The 17,318-nt window shown below is 45.4% G+C and overlaps 1 protein-coding gene across 3 annotated transcripts in view; it reads right to left on the bottom strand.

The window, feature by feature from the left end:
• The window catches only part of LOC144127832 (transmembrane protein 117-like), a 113,370-nt gene that overhangs the window by 40,099 nt on the left and 55,953 nt on the right, over nucleotides 1–17,318 (bottom strand). For all 3 annotated transcript variants that reach the window (XM_077660790.1, XM_077660789.1, XM_077660788.1), the window contains exons 9-11: nucleotides 15,775–15,901; nucleotides 8,265–8,420; nucleotides 1,938–2,107 (exon numbers count right to left, since the gene is read on the bottom strand). In XM_077660790.1, coding sequence (XP_077516916.1) covers nucleotides 1,938–2,107; nucleotides 8,265–8,420; nucleotides 15,775–15,901 — 453 coding nt within the window. The remainder of the gene's footprint in view (nucleotides 1–1,937; nucleotides 2,108–8,264; nucleotides 8,421–15,774; nucleotides 15,902–17,318) is intronic.

Raw genomic sequence — 17,318 nt, 5'->3', positions numbered from 1 at the left:
TCAAGCGACTTGCTCATGAAGTCCATGCTTCCTTTCATTTCGTCGAAAGAAGTTTTCAAATTTCTCATTTCGAATCTAAAACTGCGCTCAAGTGCATCCTTCAAATTTTTCAATCCTGCCTTCACTTCCTTTCTAAAATATAGAAATAACTTGGCAACTTCTTTAGCCATGTGAAAAAAAAAATGCAATAACAGCAGTCTAGAGAACACACTCAAGGCAGCAGCGACAGCGAGAAAAATAAAACCAGATTCCCAAAACTGATTGATCTGTGCACTAACCTGCAAGGTGTAGATTTGAAATTATCTTCTGCGTGCAGCACTGTCACTGCTGCCAATGAGCAGATCGCTGTCGATGTCCTGGAATTTATAGATGTCGGTCGGGTGTCAAGGGGGTCCAGCTTGTCACGTGGTCAGGCTAAGAGCATTTAACACGATGATCAGACCAAGTATGCAGGGATGGCTAGCTGATGACACGATGATGATTCCCGTGCTTGATAGCAATGCTTTGCTGTCGAGTGAAAAACTCCCCTGGCATTCCTGCAACGTGTAGATTTGAAATTAGCTTCTGCGTGCAGTGCTGTCACTGCTGCCAATGAGCATATCGCTGTCGATGTCCGCGAATTTATAGATGTCGGTCGGGTGTCACGGGGTCCAGCTTGTCACGTGGTCCGGCTAAGAGCACTTGACACGACGATCAGACCAAGTATGCAGGGATGGCTAGCTGATGACACGATGATGATTGCCGTGCTTGATAGCAATGCTTTGCTGTCGAGTGAAAAACTCCCCTGGCGTTCCTGCAAGCTGCAGATTTTAAATTAGCTTCTGTGTGCAGCGCTGTCACTGCTGCCAATCAATGCATTCCTGCAGTGAGGTAGTGTAGGCATAGCTGGGATTACACTACTAGTTTTTTTAAAAATGTGCTTGCAAAATCTCCATGTAATTTGTGCACCGCCTTTTTGAGGCCTTATTTTAAATAAAAAAAAGTGTACAAATTACGCAAGTAAACACGGTATTTGGTAGGTGTACCCATCATCGGCCACATCGGTGCTACTTGACGCACACATTTAGGGCTCCCTTGGAAGAACAGTGCAGTGGAGAAGAGAGCTGTTCCAAATAATCAGCCAATTTTTTTTATGTTGAAGCTGGTACAGGCTGCGGTAAAATGGCGCCTGCAGGGGAGATTCCCTCACGAAGGCTCATTTAAAAGGCTTCCCCACATAATGCACGGGTAGGCCGGCCACAACAGTGCCAACACACATCGTAGAGAATAAATGCCAGTTGTGCTGATTTCGAAGCCAACAAGTAGCAGGCAAGCCAACTGGATAGAGAGAGAATGAAAGCTTGCATGCAACAGGTGCGACCAAGTTCATTAACAGCTACATTGAAGCTACGGCCAGGGTTAACAGAGCCCTAATTGACTTCATCATGACAAGGAGGTTTACCTCTTCACTCTGCCGTAGCAAACACCATCATAAACGGTAGAGCTCCATGTAGCTACTGCTGTAAAAGGAGGTGCACTGCAAGCTGCTGACAACCTTCTTTCTTTTGTACTCAACACGCTGTGCTCTTACAAAAAGAGAAAAAAAAAGTCTGATGCTGTACAAATTGCACGCTCCTTTGTAATACTACAAGGCTACAAATTCCCCTCTCTACTACAGTGTCAAACTCTTCTCAAGCTGCTTCACAGGCTAAGACAGGTGATCATAGTGTCGCCATGGTAGCCACGCTGTACTAGTAAGGTACTAGCCAGCATCCTAATAGAACAAGAAAATGCCTGCAAGCTCCACTGACCCTCACCACTGAACGAACACTACTCGCTCCGTGCACTCCTGGCCAATTTTGTGTTACCATGTCACTTGTAAAGCGTACATGCTCAGTTGTGGCATCACCCGTGTTCCCCTTTCAGCATATTGAGAGGATATATGGGTAGGCACCCACCCCAAACATGGTGAATCCCAGAAGCGAGGGCAGGAAGGCGAGCCCCTTCACCGAGAGGGGGTAGCCCAGGTATCGCGAGTTCATCAGGATGTCCTCTTCTACCAGGCTGCGGTTGGTGGCCGCACTCAGCTGGTTCAGGCGGTACTCCAGCGTCCACAGCGTCCGGTTGCCTGCACAGTACAGCAGCCTTCTTACGTCCACTGCAGTACAAAAACTGCTCCAAGTAACCCTTGCCCACATAGCTAGAAAGGCACTGACAACTTAAAAGGGCAACTTCAGAGGCTTTTTTGAACACTTTAGGAGATAATCACATCACATTCTTTACAGGCCCGTCTTTCTGGTACAAAAAACATACCAACCTGTGGCATCATGGATACCGTCCCAGAAGTTATCGTGTGGGTGTTGGCTGGATAAACTAGCGACTATAAGTGACAGCTTGGGTAATTATTTGTCTAAAGTGATCAAAAAACAAGCGGGAAATTTTGCCCTTCAGCAAACAGAGAACAAATGTCGACAAGCGGGCCTATCTATGACGTCACATACGCAAGGTTGCCCATAGAAGTCGTCCCGACTGAGGCCATGAAATGCAGTTTTTAAATTCATTTATGTTACAAGAAGATGTCACTCAGCTGTGAAATTTGGCACAAGTGGCCAGAAAACTGGAGAACTTACCATGAAAGTTTCAGTAAAATCTGTGAAGGTATTAAAAACACTGAATTTTCCCTTTGAAACTGCATCACAAGACGAATGTTTGAACTCGCAGTATATACCTACTACATCTGTTTCTCTTTATGCACTGTTTTTTTATTTCCCAGCATAATATCCAGCACTTTCTGGAATATTAATTTTGTTTCTGTGAATCTTGACTTCCTTGTGCTTCCCTTTTAGCTTGGTTTGAAGGCTTTTTGTATCCACTGCCATTGTTTTGCACCTCCCTCTATAATTGTTCCCCAAGAGTACTGCTAATAAATAAACTGCACGGCAGCTTCAGTTGTCCCACTCAGCCATGCTTCACTGGCACCAAGTGCCCCCCACCCCCACTCCCATCTGCGCACACCACTCTAAACACAAACAAGCTGCAAGCCTGTGCGCACCATGCAGTGACACATGCAGAAGATCGCATGGTGCCAAGAAAGGACTGCCATTCCATCATGTGCCACAACGATAAGCTGGGACTGATTTCCTATGGCCACATAATGTCCTTCTAGGAATGCACAAGGGGCCATACAGCATGGTCCACTTGACCTTATATCAACTATTTAAATGGTCTGACCATTTGGCTATTTTTGTTTTGTCGCGTGCCATTGCCCACATATTGTTTTTTGTTCCTGAGTGTGGTCGTTATAGCAGAAATCGGGATATTTGCAATTAAACTAAAGAACAACGCAATGGCAGTTTTCATCTTCTGCATGGACCTGCTTGGCCCTTTCCCGAAGTCAACGTCTGGAAAAAAGTGGACCATCACAGCAACCGACTACCTGACCTGCTACGCTGAGGCAAAAGCCCTACTAAACAGGACAGCAGCAGAAGTCACCAAATTTTTCTTGCAGTGCATTCTTCTGCGACACAGTACCCCCATATGCTCATCACGGACAGAGGTACAGCGTTCACGGTGGAACTGATGCAAGCCATCCTACGCTACAGCCAAACCAGCCACCGGAGGACAACTGCACACCATCCGCAGACCAACGGACTAACGGAGCGCCTGAACAAAACCATCGCTGACATGCTCTCCATGTACGTCGATGCCGAACATAAGACCTGGGATGCTATCCTGTCTTGCATCACCTTTGCCTGCAACACTGCAGTGCAGGAGACCACCCAGATGATGCCTTTTAGAGCCACAGAGCCACCTGCGCCATTTTGCGAAAGCGGTGCGAGGCCTTGGCGTCCCCTGCGCGCAGGCAGAAGCAAGTGTAGGCTTTTGACGCAGTAGTAGCGTCCCTGCTGAGTTGTGTTTTGGGGGTGCCGCGCTGTGTGAGGCAAAATGTCCAAGAGACGCCGGATAACTACGCTAGGAACGTGGTCTGTGTTGCCGTCGCATGACAACAGCAATTCCAGCAGCAGCTCAGACGAGGACGACAGTGCTATCCCCAAGATGATGTTCGAAAAATGAGCGTCCTGTGGGACGGAAAGCCGGGGTAGTGATCGATACAGGCTAAGCGGCGACCGCGATGCAAACTGTGTGCGACCACGTGCGGCTAAGTTAATCAAGGGACCTTACGTGCGGCTACTGTTGACATCAGCAGCAGTGCCGCGTAGTGGTTCCGGAAGTTATGTCCCCCTTCTGCCTCCTGCGCTTCAGCTCTACAAGCTCGCTGGCCATTCGGCTTGGCTAGTCTCGCTATGCGCTCAGAGCGAGAGCGGCCAGTCGAAGACACCATTAGTTGCCATGCCTGAGCGACCACACCCTCATAACCTTTGGAGTTTGCATCTCTCAGCCGAAAAATGTGAAGAAAACGAAAATAATTTATAACTACAATAAGGCCAACTTCGACGCCATAAACAGTGAGCTGTGTGTATTCCTGGACACTTTCGTGGATGGCTTTACTGATTGCAGTGTTCAATAAATTGGGACTTGTCTGTGGTGAAAATTAAGGATTTAACAGATAAGTACATACCAACCCGTATACTTCCTCTAACAGCACAGCTCCCTGGTAGAACACTGATATCAAGCGGTTGTCAAACAGGTAAAAGCGTATGTACAAACGTGCGAAACATTCTTATATGACCGATGGAATGCTTACAAAACTGTGTCACGTGAATACATTACAGCACTAGAACAGGCGAAGAACACATTTTTACAAGTTACCCTTGCGTCCATGCTATGCATTGATCTGCGAAAGTTTGGGCGCACCATTAACCCGGCTGATAGCGATAGCATATCTCTTGTCGACAATATTGGAACTATCATTCCCCCCGAACTGCAAGCTTCCCTCCCGCTTCTCCCTCACCTAGCACAGCGTCATTTGGTTATATGCCCATGTATCCTGTTGATGACAGCATTAAAATATCCGCTGCTCCAGGCTGCGACCCAATCAATGCCAAGTTTCTAAAAAATACAAGTGTTTATTCCTCCATCATACTAACAAAAAATTTTTCAGCAGTCACTTGACCAGGGCTTGCTACCTGCCGCATGGAAGGTCGGGAAGGTGATTCCACTCCACAACTCAGGTAACAAGCATTCTCCACTAAACTACCGGCCAATTTCTCTCACCAGCATTCCTTGTAAACTCCTCGAACACATCCAGTTTTCGCGCCTAGCTAACTTCCTAGAATCAAACGTTCTTCTTGTGATTTCAACATGGATTCCGCAAATCATATTCTCATATTAGTGTAGATCCCAACTTGTATCCTTTCCTAACAAATTGCATGTTTTTCTTGATCGTAATTCACTAGCTGACTGCGTGTTCATAGATTTCGCAAAAGTGTTTGAGAAGGTATGTCATAGCTTACTGCTATACAAATTTCAGCAACTTAACCTGGACCCAAAGATTCTAACCTGGCTTGAAGCTTTTCTTACAAACCATCCACAGTTCGTTTCTATTAATGACCTCACCTCGGATCCGAGTGTATTTCACTCCGGTGTTCTGAAAGGCTCTGTTCTCAGTCCGCTTCTTCTCCTTATTTACATTAACGACCTACCCTCCTGCATTTCATCTCACATTCGCCTATTCGCCGACAACTGCGTAATATTCAGGAAAATAACATGCAATGGTGACATACTAGTGCTTTAATCCGACCTTGACTCCATTTCAACCTGGTGTAAATCTTGGCTAATGTACCTTAATGTTAACATGTGCAAATTCATGCGTGTGTCTCGACTGACTAATAACTTGCCCTCTTATCACTTTAAAGGGAAGGTGAAATGGTTTTTTGAGAATTCGAGGTTATTCAAGAATTTGGATCTACGAAGTGTCTAGATAAAGGATGCAAAGTAGTTTTGCGCTAGCGTTTAATTTGGTGACGTAATCACCGATCAAAACGGCGACGATGTTCAGGCTTCTCCTCACTGCGTTGGTGGAAACTAAAGGTGACGTCATTGTTGCCGAAATTTCAGATGTCCGCTGTCTACGTCTGCAGGTTGCCGTGAGTCTTCCGATGCCGCCAAACAGTGCTTCATGAGCTTCACCTTCGACTGCATTAATTTTCTCCTTGGAAACAACTGCTTCTTCGCCGGAAAGTTAGCGCCGCAGTGCATGACGTCATCATTGCGGCCTCTGCCTGCTGCTGTGTACTGCAGAGAAGCCAGAACACCGATGCCGCTTTAGTCAGTGATTATGTTATTATTTCAAATGGTAGCGCAAAAAGATTTCACATACTTTACCTGCAAGTTTTTCACATTCGGCTCATTTAAAATAATCTAATTTTAAAACCACTTCAGTTGCACTTTAACAGCTTGTCTCTAGACTCTGTACACTCTTATAAATACCTCGATATTAACATTGCTAATGACCTCACCTGGACTGCTCATGTTACACGTTGTTAACAGCAACAAAACTCTTGGATATCTTCGCCGTAACTTCGGTAAAGCACCTTCATCTCTGAAGCTTTTACTATACCAAACACTCATTTTACCTAAACTCGAATATGCAGCATCAATATGGGATCATTATCACCAGAACTTAACACGCTCACTTGAGACGGTCCGACATACAGCTGCTCAATTCATTCTAACTACATCAGAACTGCAAGCATAACCAGCATGAAAGCTAGTCTCGGTCTGCCATCCCTTGCGTCTTGTCGTAGAACACTTCGTCTTCGCCTTTTTCATAAAATTCTTCACCATTCTTACCTGCGCAAAGAACTTACCTAACCCCCACAGTATGTGTCACCACGGACGGATCACGACCACAAGGTTGGAATACCATTCTGCAGAACGAAAACCTAATTTCATTCGCTTTTATCCTGGACATCCGATGAGTGGGATCACCTTCCCACACGACTAGCACTGATTAATAATCACCGTTTATTTCAAGAATGCATAAGCTAACATTGTACAACTAGCAACCTTCTGTAAAATTATGCTCTATTTCTATGTTTTGTTACTTTGTATAATCACTCCCCTCTATAATGCCGTAAGGCCTGAGGGTATATTAAATAAATAAATAAACAAATACATAAATAAAAGACGAGCAACGGACTGACGTCAGAGCTACAACCTACGAAGACACAATGCATAATACAATCCAGGAGCCAGAGTCTAGGTTTGGATGCCCATTTGATGCCGTGGATTGAGTGAGAAACTTTTGCGCCGCTATTTTGGTTCATACAGGGTTCCTGTCAGCTAAGCGAACTGGACTATGAGCTTGTCCCTGAGGAAATGACTGCATCCCAGCGACGCCATGTACGACCAGAAGTTGCCCATATCGTCCGTCTAAAGCCTTATTATGCGTGCTATAGGACGCTGTGTTTCCACTCTCAGTGTTTATTGTGCACCGTTCATTTTATTTATTTATAGTCATCTTATTTGTTTTAAAGCATCGGGTCGATGCTCTTTGAGAAGGGAGTAATGCCGCTAATCTTTGTACTGTTTGTTTGTCCATTCTTCAAAGCTGCCGGCACACGGCTTTATCACTTTATTTGTGATGCAAGACACGGCCAGAATTACCTTTACTGATCGCATCCAGGCGGAGACGATTCTATGCTGCCAGACTGTTGTGGTAACTTTACACGCCATATATCGAAAGTTCGGTGTCAGATTTAAATTGAGCAGGGCCGAAAGCGGCAGGCATTCTGTCCGAATACCGCCGAGCACGCTTGTTGCTAAGCTGCTGCCGAGTTCTTTTTGGGCGCAAGTCAGCCTAATAAGGAGTTCCGTTTGGAAGGCCTTTTTGCTCTCTTCCTACACCAGGCTCGTCACTGCTACATGACAATACACATAGCAGTGCAAGACAATTTGCATTGCAGCTTGCATTGCAAGGAACACAACTGTAGAGCAATGTTAGAAGACAGTGAAGCTATGTTCCCCCCAAGAATCAAACTGTCAGGGAGATAGTAGAACCATTTTTTCATTTGCAGTTGGCACCATGCGCATTTAGTGCACCTTCTATCACACCACCGGAGTGCAAGATTCCGAAATTGGACAGCACCTTGTGAGCATGGTCAGATTCTTTATCATACCAACCTGTATATACTTCCATTCTGCGTGAATAAACCATCAGTAGAAAGTTGGCACTTGTCCCGTATTCAAATCGGTCGTCTTTGTTGTCTTGCACTTCTATATATTTGTTTCAGCACTGATATACATGCATGGAAGGGGCTAACGACCAACAGGAAGCATGCTTACGACTATTTCCCTGGCGTCCTGTGGCTCTCCCCATTTACCTGTGGCCAGGGTGGCATAGTTGACAACCGTGCGCACTTTGTGGTCGGCGCCTGTGTACTGGCCGTAGTCGGCTGGTTGGTAGAAGATCTGGTTCTTCCACATGTTCAGGTCCAGCAGCATCACCACTACGATGATGCCATAGTTGAACCACTTGCCTGCAAAACGCCAACACTTCATCTCCCTCCTGGTTGCTGCTGCTATTCCTGCCAGCACCCTTATTTACTCGCGTAATGAACCCACCTCAACTTTTGTGGTTGAGAATTTTTTTTTTTAAGTGTTAACTTTCTTATCCCATTCCTCAGTTTCACGCTGGCAGCATGCATAACATCATGGTGTGTTTATCTTTTAGCGAGAGCTCCTGTGGGCGTGGCGCGCTCGGCGAACTTGGCCACAGTGTACACTGGCTGCGCCTATGCATACTTAGAAAGATGGGTGAGCGCCTTAACTGGGATCCTATAAAACATCCTCCACACTGAAATGCTCTGGAGGAAGCAGGGCCTTCAGATCCCCAAGCCATTTCGCGAGCTTTAGATTGGGCACAAAAATGCCTAACCCCTCTCACACCACAGCTAACGCTTAAACATTCGTGCTACACACTCGTAACCATCATGACAGTTTTTTTTTAGCATCGCATAAAACGCACCCCTGATCTTCAGGGCCAGTGTTCAGCACGTTCGCTTTATTTCACCGCCATTGGCCAGTGCCGTCGGCTATCACAAATTTGTCGGATCACGCCATAATACAGCAAACACCTTTTGAAGCAAACGATGATAAACACCAGCAACACAAACTAAGCTGACTAGTACATGCTTATGTTGACAATGGACAGACGGACGGGTGAACTGGCAAGCGGGTGAGCGGGTGGACATATGATTCGAAATTTAAAAGTTTGCTGGTGGGCTAGTTGGTTGTCAGACATCATAAAAGGATTTTAGCACCAATACGTACAACACACAAGAAAAAAAGACAGAAGGCCCCCAGAAAGCTGGCTCAGCTAAGCCGTTGCATAACTTGTGAAAACCAAAAGGTTGGCTGTCAGACAAGACATGGTCAGCGTTTCATAATATTTGCCATCAATTGTAGCCTAAAGAAATTCCCCTGCCTTGTGGAAACTCCCACATTGGCCAGACTGGGCATTGCGTGAACAGCCGACTTAGGGAACATACATAAAATATAGACAATAATGAGGGTGATTGACTTGGTGAACACTGCAGGGCTTGCACCAACTGTATACTACAGTCCCACGATGTGAGGATTGTGGGCAGAGGCAGACAACAAACAGCTCGTGAAGCCTTGGAAGCCTTTCACATAAAAAATGCGGGTTCAAACTGTGTCAGTGGCAAACCTGTTTATCTCTACGATGCTGAGAAGAAATCCCTTTCACGCCTACTATGACAAGACTTTTTGGTTGTATTTTCCTGTTGTGTTGTACGTGTGTGTATGCGCAGAGGTTTCAGAAGGGTATATATGTCGATCGCTTTCACCTCTTAAACAGTTGTGAGTAAGCGCCCGTGTTGTCTTCTGTCTTCTTTCTTGTGTGTTGTACGTCTTGATACTAGAATCTTTTTATTAGATCCAAAATTTCAATCAACAAAAAAATCCCGGAATTTTTTTTTCCCGATGTAATGAACCCTCCCTCCCAAAGTGATGCCAACTTTTTTGGGGAAAAAAAAAAAGTCGGTTCTTAAAGCAAGTAAATAAAGTACCACACTTTTACAGTGCTTTCACTGAGTTTTTTTTACTTTTTCACTCTCCTGACTCGACTTAATATGTCAATTCACAGTAAAGTAAAAAAAATTTAGATGCAGGTTGCTCTCTGCATCATGCCATTACTCACTCTGTGTTTTTGTGTTATGACCGTTAGCAGCAAGGTGCATCCAGCCCTATCCATATGCGCATGCAATGCTCATGGCATCTTTGATAAACTTGCAATCCCTGAAAGAAGTGCAGTGGGCAGAGTGTCCACAGTAGAGCTTTTTGATATTATAGTGGTGAAATTTCACATAAGGTCCATGTATCAAAAACCGGCGGTCTGAGGTGGCCAAAATTCGGGCATTTATGGATTGCTGCACTGCTTGCAGTCAATAATGTAAACTGTGTTCAAGTTGAAAACTTCGAGATAGTTGATAAATGCACCACCGCCTGCCAACAAAATCAGTGAAACAGATGCATTAAGAAAAATCCATAGATATAACAGTCCACAGATAAATTAAGAAGTAAATAAAAGAAAAAAACAAACGCTTTTCAGAAGACACTGCTAACATAAGGCAACAGCTTTCATTGGCTGCTTTCAGATGGCGCCGCCATCTGTAAGCACTTTACCCAATGCACAGAAATAGCTAGGGCAGAAAACAAACCCCTGTATTTAGCCTTCCTGGAAATAAGCAGTGCATTCGACAATGTGAACAGGGAACTCTTATGGACCGTACTGAAAGATGAAGGTATTGGTCATGAATGGGATAATTGATTTCCTACAAGAAATATATCGAGGTAATAATGTTTAAATTACAATGGAAGGGATACGAAGTATGACAACTGTCGAGGGATGCACAGAATTAAGGTAGGGTTGTCCTCTTTCACCGCGACTGTTGATGCTTTCGGTGATAAATATAGAAGGAAGGCCACAAGACAACAAGGAGTGCAAGACAGCAAGGAGGACACCCCGTCTTCCAGCATTGCTGCCTTGCACTACCATGTCGGAAAATCTTCAAGCGCCGACCAATCGTTAAAAAAGGATGACGTTTCGGCCCCGGCTTACGGGGGCCTTGTTCACAATGAAAGAAAGACAATAGTGAAGGTAGGTTATATAGGTTTCATGGTATGACGCAAGCAGCGGGAGTATATCGGGGGTAGATTGCCTTCGTTGCGATTAAGCGTGTTTGCCGTCGTCTGAATATAAAAAGATTCTAGGTAAAGCCTTGTCGTCTTGCTCTTTTCTTTTCCGATTATCTTCGCGCCGTTCCAGTCGATGTCATGGCCCTCGGAGATAGCATGATCAGCCAGTGCGTTTGTTGCCACGCGCTTGTTCTTGACATCATTTTGGTGCTGCTGCAATCTTTTCCGAAAATCACCTGTTTCACCGATATAGGCATGCTCACAATCAGCGCAGGGAACCCTATACACGATGCCCGGGAACTTCTCCTTCTTTATCTTGTCTTTCACTGTAACCAACGCGTGTCGCAGCTTCTGCGTGGGTACATGTGCGTGGGTACATGTGCGTGGGTAATGATGCTGGGCATCATTAGAAGCACGGGAAGCTCAGTGCAAAATACTTGACGAAGAACGCCCGAGGAATTTGGACGATAACAGGTGGGCAGCTAAGGTATTTAATTACCTATACAGATAGAGCGTTGACTGACAATGACGGAAAGGAATTAGGAAAATATCCAGTGAGTATGCCAGATAAGAGGGCGGAGAAAGAAAGTAATAAACGACAAGTTATAAGCGTGGAAGGTATAAATCGGATTAATTATGGAAAAGAAGCATAGTGTAGAACTACCTTATTTATACGGTTGTAAGTCAACCTATATTTTAGATTTTGAAAATTAGAAATGGGGGGGGGGGGGTGGGGACTTAAAATCGAAACTAAAGCATCGCACCATAAATAAAGGTGAGACAAACGAGATATCACGCATGCTACAGCGTGGTTGCATTTTTGCTGCGCGGCGCCATCGCATCGCTCGTGGTGCTGGCCTTGAGCAGCTGCTATGTCAATGCGCAGAACCAACATCCCCACCCTGTGCCCGGCGGCCCATGGTGGCTGTCGATAAGCAGCAAACCGCACCAGCGCACTCCCCACACGTGGCCGCAGATTGCGTCTACTGACACTCCATGACTGCAGCGCAACGAACGGGACGTAAAAGAAGGACACAGGCAGGGACACAGCACAGCGCCGACTCACAACTAAAATCTTTATTAGCTGCCAGCCGGAATAAGTACCCGACTGGCGGCCAGAAATGGAAGGAAATGCACACAAGTCACAAATATATAAAAAAACTCGAAATAAAGTACACGCGTGTCAGCATTCGCAGTCGAGGTATCGTCTTTCTTTTTCTGATAGCGATACGGAGGGTGTGCTTATACATTCTTCCGGGAGCCTTGCTATTATGTGGGCTTCTATAATTTCTCGTCAGCGACTCGCGGTTCCTACCTATCACAACGCACTCGTTGTACAATGGCTTGCAGGCATCGATGTCATCTTCGTCATCAATATCATCATCACTTTTGCAGTCTCTGCAGTGTTTGGCTACATAGCATACTATGGGGCCACGCGAGACATTACAGTCATGCTCCTTTAATCTTTCGTTGATACATCGGCCGGTATAGAAACCAACTCGCCCAACAACTTACCTTGTCTGCTGATAAGCGGCGGCGGCCCGATAACGCACTCGCTTTCTACTCTTAATATGCGTCCTCAAAGTTTTTTTACTTTCAACTGCACACTCGGCACTCAAGAAAGCATCGATACTTGATGGAAGGGCTGCTGTTCCAATCGCAGCAACACCGCCACTCGGAACGGCAGCAGAATAGGGGAGTGTCGGTAGCTGATGGAAGAGCTGGCACTGCTCACGCGTACTTTCACTTTGGCTCTGACGCATCTGACTACTGGCAGCCGCATTTCACAAGTTTTTAATGTAGCGTTGCGTTATTCGTGATTTGTGCTCCGGGTCCAATAAGTGACTAGCGCTCGTTCATGGCTACGTTCAAGATGGATGTCTTTCTTTACGCCGAAGAAACGAACAAGTGCGCGCCGGGCCGCAAGTTCGACGTTCGCAACGGGCGATACAGGTGTGGCAGCTGCAGCGAGGCAAAACTTTCAGCTGTTCCACGCGATGTCGTGATGTGGCTGTTTGCAAAGTGCGGGATTTCGCTGCGCGACAATGTTAGAACGATAAGCTGTGGGACCGCAACAGCGACCACGATGGCAGCGCTAGCAAGGACGATGGCGCAAGTGTGAACGAGTAGTCCAGTGACTAATACATTTTCGTTTTGGAATGTGCTCACGGGCGCGCCCGTGCATGGCAGCCGATAGCGGCTGGTGATAAGAGGAGGCTGCAGGATAGTGCTATCGCAGTCTATTGTTAAAGGCCAAGAGTAAACGTCCTCGAAGTCTTTTTTTTTTTTTTTCAGGAATGTGATGTGGAGGGTTTGACTTGCATTCGAGCCGACTTAGAATTGTGTAAATACGTTATACAGAAATTGGGAAGGGCATATCAGGAAGGAATCGTTCAATGATAACTCAAGAGGCTTTGCCCTACTCTTTCAAGCTAGATCAGTGCGTCTTAAAACGCGAAGCTGAAAAAGAAATTAAGCCAAGAAAATGACGCATGTAAACTGTGTGGTAAATCTGTAGAAACAATTGAATGTCTCATACTTGAATGTGGGGTATCTACCCTGATGTCGATACAAACACATACTCTCTCTCCAAAGCTCTAGGGTTTAGAGATAACAATGGTCATGTGAATGACTACGGCAGAAGTTAGCGAAAAGTGACTGGAAGACTGGTGGCTCAAAAGCAGAAGGGTGATCCACCTACCCACCCAGTTGACAGTGGGCAGCAGATAGTGCGGGATTATGCCTGTGATACAGTGGAAAAACGGAGGGCAGCAAATACCCTGCTCAACGTGTGCCAGCATCTCAGATGAGATGCAGGTGCAAAGTGACCGAAGCTGGCAGAGCAAGCCGCAATATGGTGCACCCATTCTCAAGTCTGCACCCCAGGTCAGCTGCTGGCACAGTTGCTCCTCTGAAGTTGCATTAAAATCTGCCAACAGACACTAATGCTTTGTAGGGTGGCACTGATGTGCATAGGGAGGTTGAGCCATGCAGGCATGTCTCAGCTGTGCAATATCTCAGCACTGGATGAAGAGGAGTGCCAAAAAACAGTATACTAACAGGGGACAATGGGACATGCGCTATACTCCCAACTGAGCGGGAGAAGTGGCTCTTTTTAACCTCGCACCGTATTTTGTTTATTCAGAAGAGATACGGGCAATTATACGGGTTGTTCAAAATTAGTCTTTACAGATTAAAAAAAATACCAAGAGTAGTGCACAAAAGGCATTATTGTAAATGGATTACGCAAACAGGCGGACACAAGCAGTGAGAAAAACTGTAATCGTAATCCGAGTAACAAACTAAAATTCATTAACTTTTTACTCACTGCAGTTCGAGCGTGCATGTTTATGTTGGAAACTTAAGAGGCAGTGGCATTAAAGACTGTTCTATTTTGTACAATTTTAGCAACATGCTTGTGTTCCGAGATATGCGTGTCTGAAATTTCAGCCCATGCGAGACCACGACATGAGGCATACGGCTCTTCCCTGGTGTGTTGCAGCTGTTGTGCAGCTTTCCGTTCTTGGCCAGCAGTGTGCATGCATGTGAAGTCTAAAGTGGCAGCATGTCTTGTCACCCACTCTAGAAGCAATCACTTAAAGAAATAGTGATTGTTTGATTTCTCTGGCCAAGAGCAAAAAGTTATCACTGTAGACTGCAACTTCACATTTTTGTCAGAAGGAGCGCCATATGCAGGGCGCTCGACTACTGATCCGGAGTTCCCAGGTTCGAGCCCGACCGCGGCGGCTGCGTTTTTATGGAGGAAAAACGCTAAGGCGCCCGTGTGCTGTGTGATGTCAGTGCACGTTAAAGATCACCAGGTGGCCGAAATTTTTCCGGAGCCCTCCACTACGGCACCTCTCTCTTCCTTTCTTCTTTGACCCCCCTTTACCCTTTCCTTACGGCGCAGTTCAGGTGTCCAACGATATATGAGACAGATACTGCGCCATTTCCTTTCCCCCCAAAACCAATTATTATTATTATTAGCGCCATATGCAACAGCTGCACCACAACAGGTATGAACCTCATGAGGAGTGCCCAGGTCTCGCGTCAATAATTACATGGTTTAGGCTGGGAGTTCAGACATGCATATCTCAGGACACAGGCACATTATTAAAATTCTACAAAATAAAATAGTTTTTAAATGCCACTGCCTCCAAGTTTTCAGTATAAACATGCATGCTAAATGCAGTGAATAAAAAGTTAATTATGAAATTTTAGTTAGTTACTCAGGTTATGATGACAATTTTTATTACTATTTGTGTCCATTTGGCCACATAACCCACTTACAATAATGGGTTTTCTGCAGTGCTCTTGGTATTTCTTTTAAATCCATAAAGCTTAATTTTAAAGACAGCACATATAACCATGAATGGAAGGAAATGGTGCATGTGGCACAAAAACATTAAAAATTCTTAAACAGATCTAACAAGGCACTTTCAGTCCCATATCAGCAATGTGCTGCACACACAATTCCACTTCTACCAGTGTGGTCAGACTCTAAAAATACCCATGTCTGTGCTCCTGCCCTTTTCTTGATGGCTATGCAAATCCCCGTGCCTCTTCTGACATGTACCATTGTTCCCTGTCAGTGTGCCGTTGTTCGTCTTCCAGCAACATACACACTTGCGTTGGCACTCTTTCTCCCACAAATGTGTAGAGAAGGCCACTCACCACTGATGTGGAAGACGATCTTGGGCAGATGCACATACTTCTGGAACATATGGTACTTGAAGGAGGCCGCATGCAGGCCCGGCAACTTGATGTTCACATCGCACACAAAGTGCGGGAAGTCCCAGTCCTGTGTCAGGGCAAAAAAGCAGGATGCAGCTGCTGCTCAGTCTCACTAGTCACACACCTCGCAGAAGGGCTTGGCCAAGCTGGCCTGTTCACGTTTTGTTCACCCAAGATGGCATAGGGCCAAGTGCACGCTAAAGAGCTCCAGAAGTAAATTACTGAAGAGCCTTCCACTAAGGCGAGCCTCATAGTCCATCCTTAAGACACCGCAAGAAGGGAAAAAAAAGCGATCTATATTGGTTAAATGCTCAATATTCGCCTACGGCAGACTGTTAACCAAAGTAATGATATCCTCAAGATTATTAGACAAGCTGGTTGCTCATCGTTGAGAAAGGAACTGTGCAAAACAGATGCGGATGAGACAATCAATGAGACAGGTGCATTGATTTCATTCCAAAAACAAAAGCATATTTATGTCCTAAAATCCCGTGCCAACCATATTTATGTCCTAAAATCCCATGCCAACAACTCATGTTCTCGAGACATAACAGCAGTACAAAAAAGCTCATTCATAAAAGGAAGGAAACACATACATGGACGAATGCACTTACAACTGTTTTAATGGAGCAAGGCATGAGGAATATAAAGGCTGTGTTGTGCATGCACAGACAGAATGCACTAAACAAAGACACGTGCCAAAGGCAAACCTACAGCCAACATACACCATAGAAAACATCTTACTCGGTGGCGGAGGAAAGGTCGAATTCCTATCTGTACAAGAAAACTGACTTACCGCTCATGCAGTCATTGCAATAACCGGCAAAAGTCTTTTTTTTAGTGTATTCTCTGTGCAAATATGCAACACAGCCTTTATATTCATCGCGACTTGTTGCAATAAAACAGTTGTGAGTGCAGCATTCGTCCATGTGGGTGCGTGTTTCCTTCCTTTTATGAATGAGCTTTTTTTGCGCTGCTGCAATATCTTGAGAATGCAACCAGCTCACCCGAAACCTCATTTTACTGAAACAACTCATCAGTCATGCAGCGCTGAGAAGCCTGTCTTTTTTTTTCTGTACAAGATAATTGAAGGCTTGCTTACACAATCATTTCTTTTTCTGCATATGAAAAAAGCCTCTTCAAGTTCACGTGTCTGGTCACGGGTTTTCCTGAAAATTTTTGTCTTAGCCAGCAATGGCTGGCATGGCTTGTCACTAGGCCTGTGCAAATTTCAATAATTTCGAACATTAGGTCGAATAGTAAAGTAAGTGATATTCGACTTGATCCGAATGTTTGGCATTCGAAATCTCGAAGTATTCGTCTTCAGTGACCGAATAACGCTTCTCAAACGCTTGCTTCGTGTGGTTCCGGTTCAGCGTACCTCCTCCGGGATGGCACAGCAGCACGTGTGAAGCTACCTTGACTACATGGGCACTTCCCAAGTTGCAGCTGATCTGCGCATGCACGTGGCAGCAGACGCGAGC

Source organism: Amblyomma americanum, chromosome 4 (genome assembly GCF_052857255.1).
Source record: "Amblyomma americanum isolate KBUSLIRL-KWMA chromosome 4, ASM5285725v1, whole genome shotgun sequence".
Classification (NCBI taxonomy): Eukaryota; Metazoa; Arthropoda; class Arachnida; order Ixodida; family Ixodidae; genus Amblyomma; species Amblyomma americanum.
Note: the sequence above shows the minus strand (reverse complement) of the source record. Positions and strands in the feature narration are given on the sequence as shown.